This window comes from Pholis gunnellus (genome assembly GCF_910591455.1).
Source record: "Pholis gunnellus genome assembly, chromosome: 2".
NCBI lineage: Eukaryota > Metazoa > Chordata > Actinopteri > Perciformes > Pholidae > Pholis > Pholis gunnellus.
This window is the reverse complement of record NC_136536.1, coordinates 4,048,431-4,065,931: the sequence shown is the minus strand read 5'-3', so window position 1 is coordinate 4,065,931 and position 17,501 is coordinate 4,048,431. Positions and strand designations below refer to the sequence as shown.

Genomic DNA, 17,501 nt, shown 5'->3' with positions numbered 1-17,501 from the left:
CAGCCACACCGGCAGGCAAATCAGTTTTATTTGAATGTTTACATTGCAGTGTTGACACTTTGCTCGATGCCTAAATCTCATCCTGTTGTGTGGATTCTTCACCAGACCAACGTTGTGCGTCGGTCGTTTCCTGCTGCTCTCGGTGGACTGAAGAGTCCAGCCAGCGACGTTCCCACAATGCACAGCACAGCGGGATCCATTTAGTTACTCATATTTACAGCTGAATCTGCAACGGCGTAGTCCTTTTTTTTATGCAATCAAACAAAATCAAACCGTGGCTCAGCATTGTCCCGTGAATCTACAGCACTCGGCTCTCGTCTCACTCCTGTGCCGCTGCCATCTGGGTGCGATATTTCCCCGTCATCTCTTTGGGCAGCGGCGTGTTGCCGGGACACGGCACCTGGCCCGCCACCTCGCATATGCACTCCCTCAGACAGTACTTTCTGGGCCCAAAGTTGGCGGGGTTGGAGGCCTGCATCTTGGCTAGAGCCTCGGCTTGTAACACTTCTCTGTAAAACAGAGAGCGGATAACATCGTCACGTTTATGGATTGTCTGGTCGATGCAGAGACGGGTGTAAATAACAGCCATTGTTAAAAGTATTATCAGCTATTCAGTTCAGTGATCCAGCTTTCATAATTCATTTGAGTAAAATACTATTTACGTGTAATCTCTGAATTTAAATTATCAACAAAAACAGTGAAAAGTATCTGAACCAGGAGACTCGGCTGAATATTCTAGAATATCTTACTCTGATTTTCCCAGAATCTTCTTAACGTGTTGTGAGATTTCTTTGTGGTCCTTTCCTTCCACATCCACCAGAACTTGCTCCCCATTGTCTGCAAAGGAGAGACAGCACATCAGCACAAGCTTGATACAATACATGATGATGGTAATATTAATGCGGGTCAAACGAGCACATGGGAGAGGTTTTGCCTTCGTGGTTTTCTACCAGAACTCTCCTTTAGTTTAGCTTTCAGAAAAGATGTTTTGAGTTCAAATGAACCCTTTCTGATGGAAAACGTCTCCTGTGTGCATCAAACAGAACAATACACACCCAGGTAGAACTTCAGGAACGGCGATGGTGTCATATTTTTGAACATCATTATTTGGAGCCACTGGTTTTTGTACTGAATCCGAGGAATATTGAAGAACACAAACTTTCTGCAAAAAAACAAAGAAAGTAACCGTTTAAGAACAGAACATGACGGGTGGGCTGAAGTACTTAAAGAAACAGGCGGTACATTTTCTTTTAATCCTAAATTTTAAAATTCCTCTTGTTCTGAATGGACCAAAGCATGAGAATGTTTAATTTACACTATTCCGTACTATTTTATCATTGTTAGTTGTAATAGTTTTAACTGAAACTGAAGAAATAAGTCTACAATACTCGTGTATTTATCTTCTGTAATAGCTAAAGTTGCTAAACATTGATTCTAGACTTAAAAGATTCACAGAATTATGCATGTTCACGACAGCTTCCTGTCTTAAGTGTTATTTTTTTTAATGAGAAAACAAACAGGTGCCGGAACTTGTGCATGAAATTTGAAGTGACATAAATAAAAAGGCTTAAATCTGAAGGAACTAAACAAAGTGAAGCTGACATGATTGGCGGATTGATCCATTAGTCAATTAACTGGGATCTATTTTCATTATCAATGTAAAGCTTATGTCAAAACAATTCTCTGGTTCCAACTACTTATTTATATTTATATTCTGGTCATTTTTCACAATGTATCAAACAATTATAAAACATTTAATTAAATTAAACAATTAATAATTGTAAATATTTTTATATATATATATATATATATATATATAAAGAAATACACATAAAACCTTTTTCTTTTTCTACCAGCCTCATTGTGTTTAAAGTCAAGAGGCAACAATAGTCACAAACTGTCACACACAACTAATGAGTGAGCATAACAATCCAGATAATATGCAATACAGAATAAATTAAAATGCATAAAACAGGAACAATTATATAAAACGACTTCAGTGTAAAAATGAGGAGCAATCCCATCGACTAGGATTGTTTTTCGTGGTTCTTCACGTCGCTCTGAGGACGTGCAAGTCGTGTTTTAGCCGTTAGCTCTGAGGACGTGTGTTCCGTGTTATAGCCGTTAGCTCTGAGGACGTGTGTTCCGTGTTATAGCCGTTAGCTCTGGGGACGCGTGTGCCGTGTTTCAACCGTTAGCTCTGAGGATGTGTGTGCCGTGTTTTAGCCGTTAGCTCTGGGGACGTGTGTGCCGTGTTTCAACCGTTAGCTCTGCGGACGTGTGAGCCGTGTTTTAGCCGTTAGCTCTGACCTTGCTCCATCGCTGAGTTCTCCGTGCGTGTTGTAGTTCACCGTCATGATCTTCACTCGGTTCTTGAAGATGATGTCTCCCTTCTGCAGGTACTCCAGAGTCCTCCTGATCGGAAACCGCCCTTTCATCGGCATGTTTAAAGTCTCTTTCAGTTTGTATTTACAAAACCACAACAACCGGAGAACCAGGAGAGGAGAGGCGCCTATTGATGACGTCAGATGAGCGACCAGGAGGATGGCAGTCTCTTTTTTGTTGACATGAGAAGTACAAACAAAAACAAGTCAATACTTACGTGTTATTAATAAAACATATATTCTGCTAATTTTTTTTAGTATTAGCCCAATTTCTCAAATCACCTTTTCCTCAGGGGGTCTTTACAGTCTGTACAACATACAACATCCTCTGTGCTTATGATGTCCACAGTGAATACTCTCACTTCGTGTACTTTATGTACCTTTTGATGCCAACACTTATACTTTTACTAGGACTTATGCTAGTAAGTCTACACTAGTTGAAATTAGTTAAAGTTTTGAGTAGTTCAGAGAGCAGTAGTACATGTTGTCAGCAAGTCCTTTGCGAGAATGAGAGCTTTATAGTTTCTATATTATAAAAGCTACATTTCTTTGTGGTGTGATGTTGTCCGTGTTGTTACCAAAGCTGTATTTAAGAGTGAGGATTGTGATTCACAGTTTCACTTTAACATACAGGTATTAAACAAGAGACTCAGTCGTGTCATGTTTCATACTTAATTGTTTATTTCTTGAATAGCGTGCGGCCTCGGAGAAGCCAGCCTCAGAGACTGGAATGCTGATACTGGAGCTCCGTCGTTATTACATCTGTTTTATATCTTCATCGGTGTGAGGTAGAAATGTGGGGTTGTGACAACTTCAGCAAAACATGGATGTTGTTTCTCAATCTCAGCGTTTGAAGAAATGACATTGTACATGAGCAAAAAACAAAAGCAAAGTACATTTACATAGTATAAAATTTAAACCATAGGATACTCCACCGAGCTGACGTTTTCTCATCTAATATCCTCTAATGTGTTAGCTGCTCATGGTTAATATTTTAAAGCCACAACATTTAAATTAACATTTTGTCATACAGCATTTAATAAAATGCACTTAAGCAACTTCTTCATGCACTGCAATGCACTATAAAATTGATAACAATGCTCCTTATTAGGGCAGACGGCGACAAGATTATAAAACCCGGCTTAAAAACATCATGCACTCATTTTAATGAAACTACATGTACAAAGGTCATCTCACAACAGTGCCGTTACAAACAGTCTGTGTGGGTTTAAAACCCCAAATATTACAAGAGACATATATATTTCACGAGACATAATCCTTCTTTACGTTCCCGTTATCATTCACGATGCTGCGGGTATTCTGAAGCATTAAACTATCGGGTGAGTCGAGACATCGACGCTTCCCAGAAAACCTTGTTTTGTTTTGTTTTAAAATCGGGGAAACCTGCCCAAAAGTACTTTAAGTACACTTAGTATGCAACGAGCTAATTTGTTCACAACAAATCAAACATTTTAGAAAACATAGAAAACACAAAGTCTTAGTCAGCATGAACACAGCGGAACAGAAGCTGATTGATGTGCAGTTAGCGGAGTACAAATGCAAACTCAAAGTACAAAAACAGTAGCGTGGCTACACATACGCAACATTTATGAACCAGAATCTTTAAGATAATCTAGTTCCTTTAAAAGAAATAAATGCCATCGATAAATACACGTATAGAAAATGCAGATTGAAACTGGCGGGACAGAAGGAAAACACATATAACTGATTGTCGTAAAGGGGAAAGTGATGAGGCGATTGCACCGGTTATATTAGCAACATATCCGTGATAATGTTAAGAAATAAATGTACCTAAACATGAAAACACCCTCAAAGTTTAAATCAAAGTCATCGTGTGGCTGACGTGAAACTGGATGAGATGGGATGTTGGTCGTGTCGTAATGCACTGTGTGGTCGATAAATGCCATGAGAGCAGATTGCGGATCAATTCATTGAGGTTTGAGATTGTGTTTGTACCTGATTGGAGTTCTCATTCCAACTATTATTTAAACGTATTTAAAGTTAAGAGCTGTACATTAACGTCTCGACGCCTCTGAGGAAGTGGTGTCGGCCTCAGAATTGAATAAAAAGAGAAAATGATTTGGATGTTTCGATGAATGATGTTCAGAACAGTCATACTGTACTTTGTAAAAGCCTGAATTCTACATTTTTAACAGCACGTCCACTAAAATACCTGTTTTATTTTACGCGCCAATATTACCAAATACAAACAATTACAGCTTTAAAATACACTTGAAAAGTAAGTACTCAGATTTACTTTTAAAACTTTCACTTCCACGTGTTAGATTGCTGTTTGAACTTGTTGATACAGCTCATCGGGTATCTGCAAGCTGAAGCTAAACTATGTATGTGATCAACATGAGCGCGTGGGAAGGCTTAGAAAAGACTACAACCATGTGAAAGGCTGATCAGCCTCAAGTGCCATTAAAGACATTAAAGGAGACGAGCACAGCTGCAGAGGATTCCTTCTCCGTTCAGCTCAGAGCGACTGAGTTCAGAGCCACAAGTTCAAGAGTACCACACTGCGTCCGCTCCAGAACACATTCCAACTGTCATCCTGGCTTTTCGATCCTGGATCATCTTAATCTACCACCGTGCATCGTTTAAAAAAAAAACAAGGGGCCGCTGCAGGGTTTCTGACCGGTGTTCAACAGTGAACCCCGCGAGAGACGAAGAAGAAGAGTACCTGAAGTGAACCCTGGGGTGAGGGGGGGGGTCATTCTGCAGGGTCACAGTCCTGGCTGTTGTACTCAGCCGTCTCCATCTTGAGGATGTACGGGATGATGCTGTCAATAGAGACGTTACCTATCAGGCCGGTGAAGAAGAGCTCCTCCGTGATGCCCGAGTTCATGAGGCGCAGGGCCGGGAGACGAGTCAGGATACGGGTCAACCTGGAGACACGAGCACACCACGAGTCAGGCAAAGAAAATGAGCTTTTCTTGTAAGCGCAGGGTTCTCACTCTCTTCTAGAGATCGTTTTCCATATTCAGTGATCAAGCTAGTAGGACAGGGGACAAGAGGACAGGAGGACAGAGGACAAGAGGACAGGAGGATAGAAGGATAGGAGGATAGGAGGACAAGAGGACTACAGGACAGGAGGAAGGTCAGGAGGACTAGAGGCCAGGAGGACTAGAGGACAGGAAGACTAGAGGCCAGGAGGACAGGAGGACAGAGGACTAAGGACAGGAGGACTACGGGACTAGAGGACAGGAGGACATGAGTGATGTCTGTTTTTTCTTTCTTTACAAACTTCACTCAGGATTGTTATTTATTTGATCTTTTTGAGATGTTTCCAGTGAGATATTAATGACTTTATATTGTGACTTTGTCAATGCTGTTCTAGACAAAATATTTAGTTAATATCTAAATTATATATTAATTGTACTCCTGTTCTGAATTTATTTGTTTTTACAATTATACTATTATATGTATTAAAAAACTATTATTTAGTCATGAAAAAGAACAGAGTAAAATCCTAAACATTACTGTTGTTCCTCTAGAAACATTTAGTAATATTTAAATATAAATGAATTCTAATCTGTTCTTAAAGATAAAGACCTGAACTGATACGGAGTATCGATATCATCCTTCTGACGTGCTTAGAAATGAAATGGATCAAGAAGAATAATGCAAACACACCCGCAGATGTTCAGCACTTCACTTTATCTTGAAACTACTGCGACACAAGTTAAACATGTCATCTTAGGGACTACCACAGTAATAAAGTACAGCTAGTATTCAGTAACGGGTGGTTTATTGGTTTTGATCCTCACACCAATTTGCCAACTCATAATATCTAATAATCTGTATTATTGTGAAGATTAAACTACATATATGGTTAAACCTCTTTAATGACCGGTCGAGCTGACTGGTTGGACTGGAGGTGTGAGTGTACCTGTAGGTGTCGTCTGGGTACGTTTTCTGCACGTAGTCCTGCAGCTCCATCAAGGCTTTCTCCTGGAACTTCTCAATCTGCCCGCTGCTGTCCACACCGGGATGATCTGTCAAACACACACACACAGGTCATTTATTCAATCAATTACACTTATTCTTACATACATTCTTTTTATTTGACTAATAAAAAGCTTGAGTGTGTATTATTAACTCACCCGGGCTGAACAGCACTATTGCTTTCAGGTAGGCATATTCGTAGCTGTCAGTCTCCAACCTCGTCATGCTGTTACAGAACTCCTGGAACTTCCAAATGTGCTCCATCACCTGCTTCACCCTCTCCCCCGAAAGCTTGTCTGAGAGAGAAGAAAATGTTTCATAATTTACTCAAAGCTCTATCTAACCAGGAAAGTCTCTTCGACAAACTAATATCCCCGCCTCGATGTTGTATGCCTCCTCAAAGTTGCATAACTTCATCATTTTATCCTATTAGACCACAGACTGTATGTAAGAAGTGGACGTAGTCGTCGTGACGTCACCCATTGGTTTGTGGACTGCCGCTTTGAAGACCCGAGTTCGGCATTTTGGCCGTCGCCATCGTGGCTTTTTACAACCAGTGAACGGAAGTTACCATATTTGGAAAACGGAGGAGTGACGTAAAGATGTCGTATACATGTCTGGGAGAGGCAGCGACCTGTCAATCACTGTGTAGCCCCGCCCTAAAGCATACCCTGCTTTATGGTCTGTTTGACTCTAAATGACCATCATTTACTAAATCAACATCATGATGTATTGAAGAAGACTTGAAACTAGAGATTGAGACCATAAACTCATGTTTACAATGTTTACTGAGGTAATAAATCAAGAGAGAAGTAGAGTCATTTTCTCATATCAGGAGTCGCCCCCTGCTGGCCAATAGAGAGAATGCATGTTCTGCCACAGCAAAAAAAAAAAAAGATTTCAAACACATTTCTTTACTCCCGTTTCCAATGAGTGTGTGTGTGTGTCCTACTGAGAAATGATGGCGAGGTCTGAGGTCCATACCGTCCTGGATGCTGCTCTGGAGGTGGTTGATGATGGCAGCGAGGATGGTCGACAGGTTCATCTCGTGAGCGCACTGAGCGAGACCCAGAGTGAACAGCTCATTCCAGCAGGCTCGCACCAAACTGGTGTTTGCCTCCTGACTGAGAGCGACAGAGGCGGGAAAAAAATAGAAAAGTGTGAGCACGTATAGACAGACAGCGGCGTTACGTCTCCTTGTGTCCAACGCATTCTTACCCAAGAGCTGAGAAGGCAGTGATGGACCTCGCCCAGTGCATGGAGAGGAAGAGAAGTCTGGATGCTGACTCACAGATGTAGTGTACGTTCAGATACTCGGGCATGGGGCTGGGCATGGTCAGCTAGACGAAGAGGAAAACACCAAAGAGGACGTATGAGAGAAAATGATGCGAGTCGGGAGGAGAGCTAAAGCCTATTTTCCATCGAGAAGCTTTTAGTGTCGTTCTTTGCTCTTCTTTAAATAAAGAAATATTCTCCAGTTCAGATATTATTGATGCTATTGCAGCATCTACGCTAACCTCTTTGGGAGCCGCCATTGTTGTTTTGAATGTCACAGGATGCTGATTGGTCCGCTCACTGTGGCTTGTCAGACATAAACGCATTATTTGAAGCCTGACAAGACAGAATTTGATCTTGTGACATTGTGAGAACCCAGCTGCCGTGCAAGCTAAGCCCTTTACCTCTCTTGTGGACAACTCAGCCAACTCATTAATAATAAATATCAAGTGTGTGTGTCGTATGGGTTGACTCCACCCACCTTAAAGCCGACATGGCTGTCTGTGAGCAGCGGTCCTTCCACCTCAATGATGGGCGTCTCCTGGTCTCGACCAATCAGCTGGATGGTTGTTCCACTGACACACTGCGGCTTATCGGCCAGACCGTCAGGCGGGTTGAAGACTTTGGCCAGGGTGTCAAAGGCACTGTGACACACACACACACACACACACACACACACACACACACACACACACACACACACACACACACACACACACACACACACACACACACACACACACACACACACACACACACACACACACACACACCTTTAAATGACCTGATTTAACAGAAAACTCTCTGCAACATAAATACCAATGTGTCTTAAATAATGTTTTTATGCCTCTGTAGAGACAAACATGCTCAATTTTAAATAATCTTCTCCCAAAGGTGCCAAGAAAAGATGAGAATTCATTGAGGGTTGAAGACGACTTCCCCTCCTCGTTGTGCGCCGCTCACTGACCGTGTTATCTCGCTGGCGGACTGCTCCTCATGCTGGCTGTCTGAGGTATCACCGTTGTTTAGATTCTCTCTCAGTGAGTCGCTCAGGTTGGCCAGTGATGTCACCACATTGGCAAGTGTCCCCAAGTCCCCCTGGCCGGGGTCCATCTGAAGACAATCAAATACGTCAGCTGAACCAGAAAACACTACAGACACAAAATAGGTGATCCTAAACTGGAGCAAATCATAATAATGTGTTGCCTGCAACCACATGGGATGAACAGATGCTTCTTAAAATGTATTAAAAGTGCAAACACTGTACAGATTAAGACAGGTTTTAGGCTGGAATCTGTCGTCTGTGTTGCAGTTTGAGCGGTTCCACGGTCCTGATTCCCTCATGGACGCTGTCTAAAGATCCATTATAAACTTCAGGGAGCTTATTCTACTATCATTGGAGTTTTACATGTTGTGGCTTAATCTGTAGTGTTGACTCGGGACTGCTGTGATATAAAAGTGAGCTTCACTGTGGAGCAGACATCTTCCAGCCATCTGCAGCTCCTTTCTTCATACTTTCTGTTCATAGTAGAATTAAAAGCAATGCTGCCTTTCTCTAGAAGCTCCGTGCTGACATAGAGAGTAAACATAAAAGTTTCATGTTCTTTTGTTGACCCCATAATACTAGAAAGCACCAAATAAAACAGCCTCACAATGCAACAAGCCCTTCCAATAACAACAACAGAACAGGCAGATGTTATATTCACTGTAGCTGCAGTAACAGCTGTACCTTTGAGTCAGTGGCCAGCAGCAAAGTTCCATCACTCTGGATGACCGGCTGCTGGATATTAACCAGCATGCCCTGGTCCAGCAGGCTGGACCTGCACACCAGACACAGAGCATCATCAAAAACCAGTTCACACAACAACAACAACACCAGCTGAGAGACAGAACAACAGAGCATGAGGTTCGTCTGCAGGTCTGAGTCCCACTGACCTGGACCCGTCTGTCTCTGTGTCGGAGATAAAAGTTGGCGTTGCGATGAGCGGACTGTTCAGGTCCTTGCGAATGTAGATCTTTTGGGTGGAGGCAGCACAGTTGGCGTGCCTCTCTCTGGGCACTACGTCGATGGGCTTTCTCTCACTCTGGACAGCTGAGAACAAACAAAGAGAAACAGTTACGACGACTGTTACTGTCTGTGGCAGGCGAGAAAAACGACCCCAGTGCACTTTGTCAATGAAAAATAACTAAGACTCCCTTTTAAGGTTGTTTTTTTGGAGGGGAACTGAATGTTTCTTTACTTTTCAAAACCTGCAGATAACTTAAAAATACCTGATTTCTTTCTGGATTTGGACTCAAACTCACAGTCAGTCTTCATCCCCATGTTAAGGCATTTCTTCAACCGACAGAACTGGCAGCGGTTGCGGTGGTGTTTGTTGATGACGCAGTCCTGTTTACTGCGGCAGCTGTACGTCAGGTGCTTCCTCACGCTCCGCTTGAAGAAGCCTTTGCATCCCTCGCAGCTCACCGCTCCGTAGTGACGCCCTGAACACAGAGAGAAAAAAATAGTCAAGACGGTGTGAGTCACTGTGTGGGTGTGGGTGAAGCAAACCACATCCGGATACATGAGCCAAAAATGAAACACCCAGATCCTCACATCAACAGGCGATGCAACTGTAAGCTGTGGTACCTGAGGCCTTGTCCCCACACACCAGACAGTACTCCACCGGCTGCGGTCGGCTCAGGTCCCCTGACTGCCCCAACAACCGTTCCATTGACACTGGATCTGTGACGATCTGAGAGGCAAAGTCAAACACAAATATCAAGACCACGATATTGCCAATAGTATCCTGGGTATGAACCAGGGGGTGATGTTATGGGGGCGTCTGTACCTGTATCCTTCCTGGCATCAGGCTGTCTGCAGCAGTGAAGATGAGCTGCTTGGTGTTGTGGCTGTCCGGTGAGGCCAGGATGACCTTGCCTGCCCCCGAGCCATCAGCCGTGGTCAGAATGAACTGCTGCTTGGGAGCGCTGGACGGCTTCATCGCCGTCACTATCTGGATCTTCTGACCTGTCTGCTGGTCAGTTACAATCTGAGGGTTGATGGAGACGGAAAGAGAGAGGGAGAGGTGGAAATCAACAGGCACCGACATGGGGGTTGAAGTAAAAAAAAAGAGTGACATTGAAGAGATACGTCACACGTCGTAACATCAACTTGCTCGTCAGTGTCACGTTCTTTGAAGCGGTTACCTGTATTCGCTGTGGTGTTGCGGCAGGCTCAGTGGAGACGACCTGAAAGCGCTGTGGAGACTCGCTCATCATGGAGTCTGAAGGAGAGGACGACACCTACAGTTTGAAACGCATTTTAACGAGCTTAAACACATACAACTTATGATTAATAAGTCTGCGACGCACATGTATTTAACTTGAGTTTGTGTAAGGCATAGACATTTGTCTAACTGGAGAGCTTGTCTATAGAAGGTTTGTCTCTATCCACGGACAAGAAAAGCAGCAACCCAGTATTGTACACTTCATGTGAGTTACATGGGACAACTCAGACATATGTCGTGAACGTCCTCCTCTGCACCGCTCACCTCGGCCCCGTGCTCAGAGTCCACTTTCTGCTGAGAGAGCAGATTGAGGTTGGTCGTCATGATGATGTAAGGTCATTAGTGAGGTCTGTTTGGAAAGATGCCACAGATAATCAACCACAAAAGGTGCAAACTGTCACAGAGGAGCATGGCCGACGCTACGAAGGCTTTAGAAATACGGACGCATGATGATGTTGATTGAAATACAAAGTTTTATACGTGACGAATCTTCTTGATGATTTTTAGATGGGACGTTCTGTCTGATTTATGTGAATGTATGTGCTGTAGCACAGACATTTGTCGTCGGGATTACAGTTTTTCTCCATTGCTTTGACACACTGTTAAAAACACACAAAAGAAACGTCACTCAAGACCGCAAAATAAAAATAATACAGAACATCAAATCATAAGTTTGCACACGCCATCGTTTAATTGTGATGAACAAAAGAGACAATTTAATTAAACAAATATCTATATTGTGTCGTTAACATCATATATTTTCTCCCACATCTAACCTACTTTAATATTCTACCGTAGGTAAATATTTGATCTGATAAATCCAGCCTCGGCATGACTGCAGGGATGTCACCTGAAGTGGAGTCTATGACCTCTTAAATCCGAACCAGACATGAGATTTGAGAGAGCGTTGATAACCAGATTACACCACAGTCTGATGGACCCTGACATTGTCCAATATGACATTGTAACAAAGGCGGACAACTGAGATGTACCACCTTTTACATGAACATCCCAACGTCAAGGCTCTCTTTGCTTCCATTTTTAGGTAACAAACCTGGTGTGCCCCTTTTTTTCTACCACTTATAGAGTCAAAATACATGAAACGCACCACATCATGTTTCAAGCTAAGTGAACACATATTGTGATCACAGTGGAGAAACACTGTGATAAAGCATTATGCACAGATTGATACTAATTAAATGTGGGCCATGGACATATCCCATACAGTCTATTTATGCTTCAAAACCTATAAAACTGTACATCAAATGTGAGTGACGGCAATGCATTTGGGCAGAATTCAGTGACAGCATCTACTCCTACTCATCAGTTACCTCCTAGCACAGATAGGCTCTATCTTTGTTGGTTTGTAATTATAATAAAAGGAACACATTTTGACAGTATAAGTGAGTAAACTGATTGATGTGCCTGCAGCAGCTCCATATGCTCAGACCAAAGGGGCGGAGCCTGCTGCTCGTATTCTTCACCGGTTGGTCTAACAGAGTGCCCATCAACTCCTCCCTCCACCAACGCGTCACAACACCGAACAAAATGGACAATCTGGCTGACAGCCAATAATAACACTGGAGAGACGAATCTTATGATAAATATATCGGGGGAGCAATTTTCTTTTACCAGGTGGCAGAGCCAAGACGACTGTTGACATCCTGGTAGTAAATGTAAAAATAAATGCAGCTTTGTTGAATAAAGTAATAGTGATTTCAACACACGTATTATGTACCCGAGAAGGCAAAGGTAAAAGGGTCGAGTTCATCTGTAGCTTTCCTACGTTAGCTAGCCGTTTACGCTAACTAGCTACTTTAACACAAGCAAACTGCAATCAACGGCTGCAGCACGAGCCGACTGCACCCGCCTCTCTCAACGGCTGCACCACGAGCCGACTGCCCACGTCTCTCTCAAGTCGACAGTAGTGTCACAAACTCATCATTAGTTTAACAGTCTGTTGAGGCACATCAGCGTCAGTCGTTTCACGGTCCTTGCCCGGATCCAGAGCTGTCGGAATCGGGCAGGAAGGGAGCTCCGCATCGGCTAGCTAACAAGCTAACAAGCTAGCAGTAAGAATTAGCTTCGCTCTTTTATCATCCAGTATCTCAAGAGAGCTTTCTACGGTTTTCAATCCGTGGACTGGGACTTACCTCCGGGACACGGCGGACACAGATTTATAAATATTGTAAAATATTTGTTTTGGTTTTCTTCTGTTAAAGGTCATAGTTCGTGACCCCCGCACCGCCAGCGCGTTGATGATGGTTGAGGTTTTTTTTCTTTTTTTCTCCTTCCTCTCCCTCGCATCCCCGCGCGCCTCCAACAATCCCCCCACCCGCCCTTGGCGCGAGCCAGACTGGACTGACGTCATCGTGTCTGACTGGACTTTGTTGTCAATTTATGAAATTAACATAAAATAAAAAGCATAACCTACTCACAGGCGTATTAGAGGATTGTTTCAATTCATTCATGGTCAGCTCTATTCAATGAAATACAAAACAGACACATTTATCCTGATAAAATGTTACTCGAAAGATGTATAAAATATACTTTTTATTCACATTGGACTCATTTAGAAGTCTATTTTTGTTTAATTGTTATACGAATTTTAATTGGCAGTTAACACCACAGGCAATTTAAATAGTTTATTATGTTGTCATGTCTTCAAGTTTCACTTTTTTAGGTTCTTTTGACTTTTGAAGAACTTTTTCTCTACACGTATTATATAATGTGTATTTCTATAATAACAATTCTAAAGATGATGTCAAGTTCCCTAATTACCAGATGTTTGCTACAGGTTTGTAAACACATTGATTCAATCCAAGCAATTTACAATACAATAAAAGCACAGACCCTCACCTTTATTCATATGCACCCTAATTTAAGACAATTTACAATTCATTTACAAGACATTTGCCCAGTTATGCTACAACATACATACATATAGACAAACAACATTTCTCTGTCATGGTTGTGCCATAAAGTTTTCCAAGAGACGGATCATAAGTGTAAGCGTAATATATATATATATAATAAATAATATGTTTGTACCAGTAGGGAAAAGAAGGCACACTATAACTTCTATTCATGCATTTAAATGTTAAGAAAACACAAATGCAACCTGGTTCCAAAAATCAGTGTGTTAATAGTGTTTTATTTAATGACGGTAAAGGAGTAGATGTAGTTTGTTTGTGTGTGGAAAAACACATCAGACACAGATCATTGCACAAAGCAGAGTGTCTTCGCCCTAATGTTACTGTCTTACAGCTTACCTATTTGCCTCAAGATCTTTTGTATTTTAAATGAATTGGGATAACGTGGTTGTGTTAACAACACTGTCCCCATCAACAACTACTCTCAATAACATATTCAATAAACAGATTAGTCACTTTTCTACGTTTCTTTCCAGTGGTGCATTGAGTTAAATCTCTGCAGTAGAGAATCACTTCCTATATGCCTGCATTTACAAGACCACCTCTCAGATTTTATGGAAATATTAAGACTTTATGGTCCAACCTCAGCAAAAAGTACCTCTGAGTGACCACTAGATGTCGCCCTGCGCCACCAGGTGTGATATTACTGGCTGTGCAGGAGAACAACAGCAGAGATTCATATTCCAATGACCGTGATGAACAATAATCCCAACACCTACTAAAATAAAAAAACACTTGGGTTGGTCTTTTTTCTCCCACTTGATTTAAGGTTTGTAAAGTGATTGCGAAATTGGCTACCGTTCATTGATCATTTAGATCCCCATCCCTGTATAGAATAGATGCGTCGCCATTATTTGCCCATATTGCAGCTCTATAATAGGAATCTGAGGCTTTTATCTTGAGTATAATAAGGTTTCATATCGATAAATTACTTTTTGCTCCGCAGTCCAAATAGGCTTAATAGATTAGAGTATGATTTGTTATAATATGCAAAACAGCCAAACAGTGAAATATATTATTAGTAAATGCGGGGCATGCAAACATAAAAGCCGTCTGTATAGTTGGTCAATATTAGTCCATAAGGAAAGACAATAGTGCTTTGAATGTCCTGGTCGAGATGGGGATAATTTGCCTATGTGAGCTATACTGCCTACTGTATGGGATCCTCAGCTTGATGACAGGAAACCTAGCGCTCATCAAAGAGCGTCAGAACGTGGTTTGACACTTCAGAATCTATACTTCCGATCGTTTGGCACATTTGATTTTTTCTGACGTCGCAATCGACTTTTGAGTATAGCTCCAACATTACATTGTATAGAATCAGGGCAGATGTAGCCCCGGGGCTGCTGCCGAATCGACCGTTTTATTTGCGCAGCTTTTGTGAAAACCGGACTGGGCTGCAGCATCAACACAATAATACCATCTCCTTTCACTGCAACCTCACCCGAGGCGGGTAGTTCTGCTCCAGCGCCAGCTGCTGCGCGTTACCTGCAGGTCTGAGCAAGCAGCATTAAAGGAGATCAAGATCAGAAGACGCGTATCATAATGGCGCACGGATTTTAACCGTGGAGACATTTAGGAGGACCGGTAAGACAAGGGCGAGTTGTAGCCGATAGCAGCAGCTGCGGCGGTCTTCGGAGCTGCGCAGCGGTAGTGGAGGTTGGTCATGGTCGGACGGGGACTATGGGCATGTATGCCCCGGTTTGGGAAGCGAGGGAGCAGGCTCGGTGTTCTGGCTTATCTGTGCGCGGCGGTGGCGAGCGCGGCCCTGTTGGCTCTGCTCTTCGTGGACTTCATCGAGTCCTGGGTCACCTCCATCGGCATGAACACGGTGGTGGAGCCGCACGCGGGCATCATCCCCCCGCAGAGTGTCCCCCCCACCCGACCCGAGGAGTTCCTGCTCATGCCCAGCCCGCTCGTGTGCCAGCGTGCCAAGCCTTACCTCATCACCATGGTTATCTCGGCGCCTACCAACCAGAGGGCACGCCAGGCCATCAGGGACACCTGGGGGGGGGAGGTGGATGTGAGGGGCCTGCGGGTCATGACCCTCTTCATGGTGGGCGTGGCGTCTGACCCTGGGCTGGCCAAGCTGATGATAGAGGAGGCCAGAGAGCGAGGAGATCTGATCCAGGGCCGTTTTCTGGACACCTACTCCAACCTCACCCTGAAGACCCTGTCCATGCTGGGCTGGGCCCGCCGGTTCTGCCCTCAGGCTCACTTCATGGCCAAGGTGGATGACGACGTCCTGTTCAACCCCAGCGCCCTCCTGCACTTCCTGAACAAGAGCCGAAACCCCTACGAACAGGGCGACCTGTACCTCGGCAGGGTGCACGTCCAAGTGACCCCGGACCGTGAACCGGGGAACAAGCACTACCTGCCTTCAGGGGCCTACCCTCCTTCCGTCTTCCCAGACTACTGCAGCGGCACAGCCTATGTCCTGTCCCGCTCCGCACTGCTCAAGATTTCCCTGGCAGCCTCTGCGTCACCTTTATCCACACCTTTGCCCCCCGAGGACGTGTTTATTGGCTTGTGTGCCCGGACGGCCGGAGTGCTGCCCTCGCACTGCCCGCTCTTCTCCGGCGGCCCAGGTGTGCCATATGGGCGCTGCTGCTATCAGGCCATGGTGTCCGTCCACCATGTCCCACCCAGGGAGATGCTGCACTACTGGGCCGACGTCCACACATCGCACCCTTGCTCCTGGCTGAGTCTACGCGCTTCTCTGGGGCTCTGCAAGGTCAGGGCGATGCTGGGGTCAGCTCTGGGCCTGGAGCAGGGCTTGTAGGGGGGCTGATGAGAGGTGGACTCACTGGGGCCGTGCCTTGCTTCAAATACTGTTAACAGCACAAGTGCTCTTTGGGCTGTAAAATGTCACTGTATTATTTAATTTTTTTAGAGCTTTATTTTTTTAAACACTTGTGTAATTAATAAGCATTTTTTTCTTTTTGCAGAAAAGTTGGCTGTATGACGAATTGTTACAGTGTGTCTTTAGACTGTTACAGCATCCTTGTTACTGACACATGTTGTAGATGTAGATCAAACACTGGCATGCTGATCGTATACAGGAAATACAGCCACCTATGTGGTGAACGCACATCGGTGCACCTGCACACCACGCCTGAGATCTCTCGCCATGCAGCTACTAAAAGGGTAGATGTTAGTCTATTAAGACGCCTAAATGCATGATGCTCCAAATAGTACAATAGATTACGAAACCAGGCTTGATGTACCCAGTAGGAATAGCACATAAATATCTATTTGCTGAAACCTTTTAATGTTTTTTTAGTAATAATAATGACATGAGGATAAGAGCAACCCGCCATCAGCTGCACAGTTTGGAGATTGAAGGCCGTTCTGGGAACAAACAGGACTGTGCTCTTCTGCATTTGGAGGCTCGGTTATTCTGCTGCCTCACATCAACTAGAAAATAGAACTGATGTGATGCACAGCTAGAATTGTAGTATTTATTTCCTTTTTTCTCTGTAATAGTGAGATTAAACAGTAAGTATAGAGTGTGAACGACAGAGTGTCTGGACTGAGTATATGTTGAAATGATGCCTTTGCTCCACACACAATGTGCACAGAGGAAAAAGTCAGGAAAACCTATTTGAATCAACCACTGTCACAAATAAACTGCTCTGCATTATGTTTGCCTGATGGCCTCTTTTTGC

The 17,501-nt window shown here is 43.6% G+C and overlaps 3 protein-coding genes across 4 annotated transcripts; 1 reads left to right on the top strand and 2 right to left on the bottom strand.

Annotated features, from left to right (window-relative positions):
• Positions 1–8: 8 nt before the first annotated feature.
• mrps25 (mitochondrial ribosomal protein S25) lies at positions 9–2,512 on the bottom strand. Its single transcript, XM_079180758.1, has 4 exons — positions 2,311–2,512; positions 1,056–1,162; positions 750–837; positions 9–509 (listed from the first exon to the last, which is right to left on the bottom strand). The coding sequence occupies exons 1-4, from the start codon at positions 2,442–2,444 to the stop codon at positions 320–322; spliced, it is 519 nt and encodes a 172-aa protein (XP_079036884.1). The 5' UTR covers positions 2,445–2,512; the 3' UTR covers positions 9–319.
• Positions 2,513–3,060: 548 nt separating this feature from the next.
• nr2c2 (nuclear receptor subfamily 2, group C, member 2) lies at positions 3,061–13,177 on the bottom strand. Of its 2 annotated transcripts, XM_079180594.1 has the most exons (15): positions 13,054–13,177; positions 11,165–11,249; positions 10,821–10,862; positions 10,463–10,663; positions 10,261–10,366; positions 9,936–10,115; positions 9,567–9,723; positions 9,361–9,451; positions 8,599–8,744; positions 8,113–8,275; positions 7,575–7,696; positions 7,341–7,480; positions 6,515–6,652; positions 6,301–6,406; positions 3,061–5,296 (listed from the first exon to the last, which is right to left on the bottom strand). In XM_079180594.1, the coding sequence occupies exons 2-15, from the start codon at positions 11,222–11,224 to the stop codon at positions 5,122–5,124; spliced, it is 1,827 nt and encodes a 608-aa protein (XP_079036720.1). In that variant the 5' UTR covers positions 11,225–11,249; positions 13,054–13,177; the 3' UTR covers positions 3,061–5,121. The 2 variants fall into 2 exon arrangements, with proteins under 2 accessions (XP_079036720.1, XP_079036719.1); XM_079180593.1 differs by lacking the exon at positions 13,054–13,177 and having other exon boundaries at positions 10,821–10,897.
• A 2,050-nt stretch (positions 13,178–15,227) lies between these two features.
• Positions 15,228–17,462, top strand: b3galt4 (UDP-Gal:betaGlcNAc beta 1,3-galactosyltransferase, polypeptide 4). Its single transcript, XM_079180634.1, has one exon. It carries the CDS (start codon positions 15,500–15,502, stop codon positions 16,613–16,615), a length of 1,116 nt encoding a protein of 371 aa, XP_079036760.1. The 5' UTR covers positions 15,228–15,499; the 3' UTR covers positions 16,616–17,462.
• The last annotated feature ends 39 nt before the right edge of the window (positions 17,463–17,501 follow it).

Excerpts from the sequence above, each read along its gene's own strand:
- nr2c2 (XM_079180594.1), bottom strand. The coding sequence starts at position 11,224 with ATGACGACCAACCTCAATCTGCTCTCTCAGCAGAAAGTGGACTCTGAG. Across the intron at positions 10,664-10,820 it reads CAACACCACAGCGAATACAG|ATTGTAACTGACCAGCAGAC; the intron begins GTAACCGCTTCA and ends ATCAACCCTCAG. Across the intron at positions 9,452-9,566 it reads ACAGAGACAGACGGGTCCAG|GTCCAGCCTGCTGGACCAGG; the intron begins GTCAGTGGGACT and ends TCTGGTGTGCAG.
- b3galt4 (XM_079180634.1), top strand. The coding sequence starts at position 15,500 with ATGGTCGGACGGGGACTATGGGCATGTATGCCCCGGTTTGGGAAGCGA.
- mrps25 (XM_079180758.1), bottom strand. The coding sequence starts at position 2,444 with ATGCCGATGAAAGGGCGGTTTCCGATCAGGAGGACTCTGGAGTACCTG. Across the intron at positions 1,163-2,310 it reads GAACTCAGCGATGGAGCAAG|AAAGTTTGTGTTCTTCAATA; the intron begins GTCAGAGCTAAC and ends GTTTTTTTGCAG. Across the intron at positions 838-1,055 it reads GTTCCTGAAGTTCTACCTGG|ACAATGGGGAGCAAGTTCTG; the intron begins GTGTGTATTGTT and ends TCTCCTTTGCAG.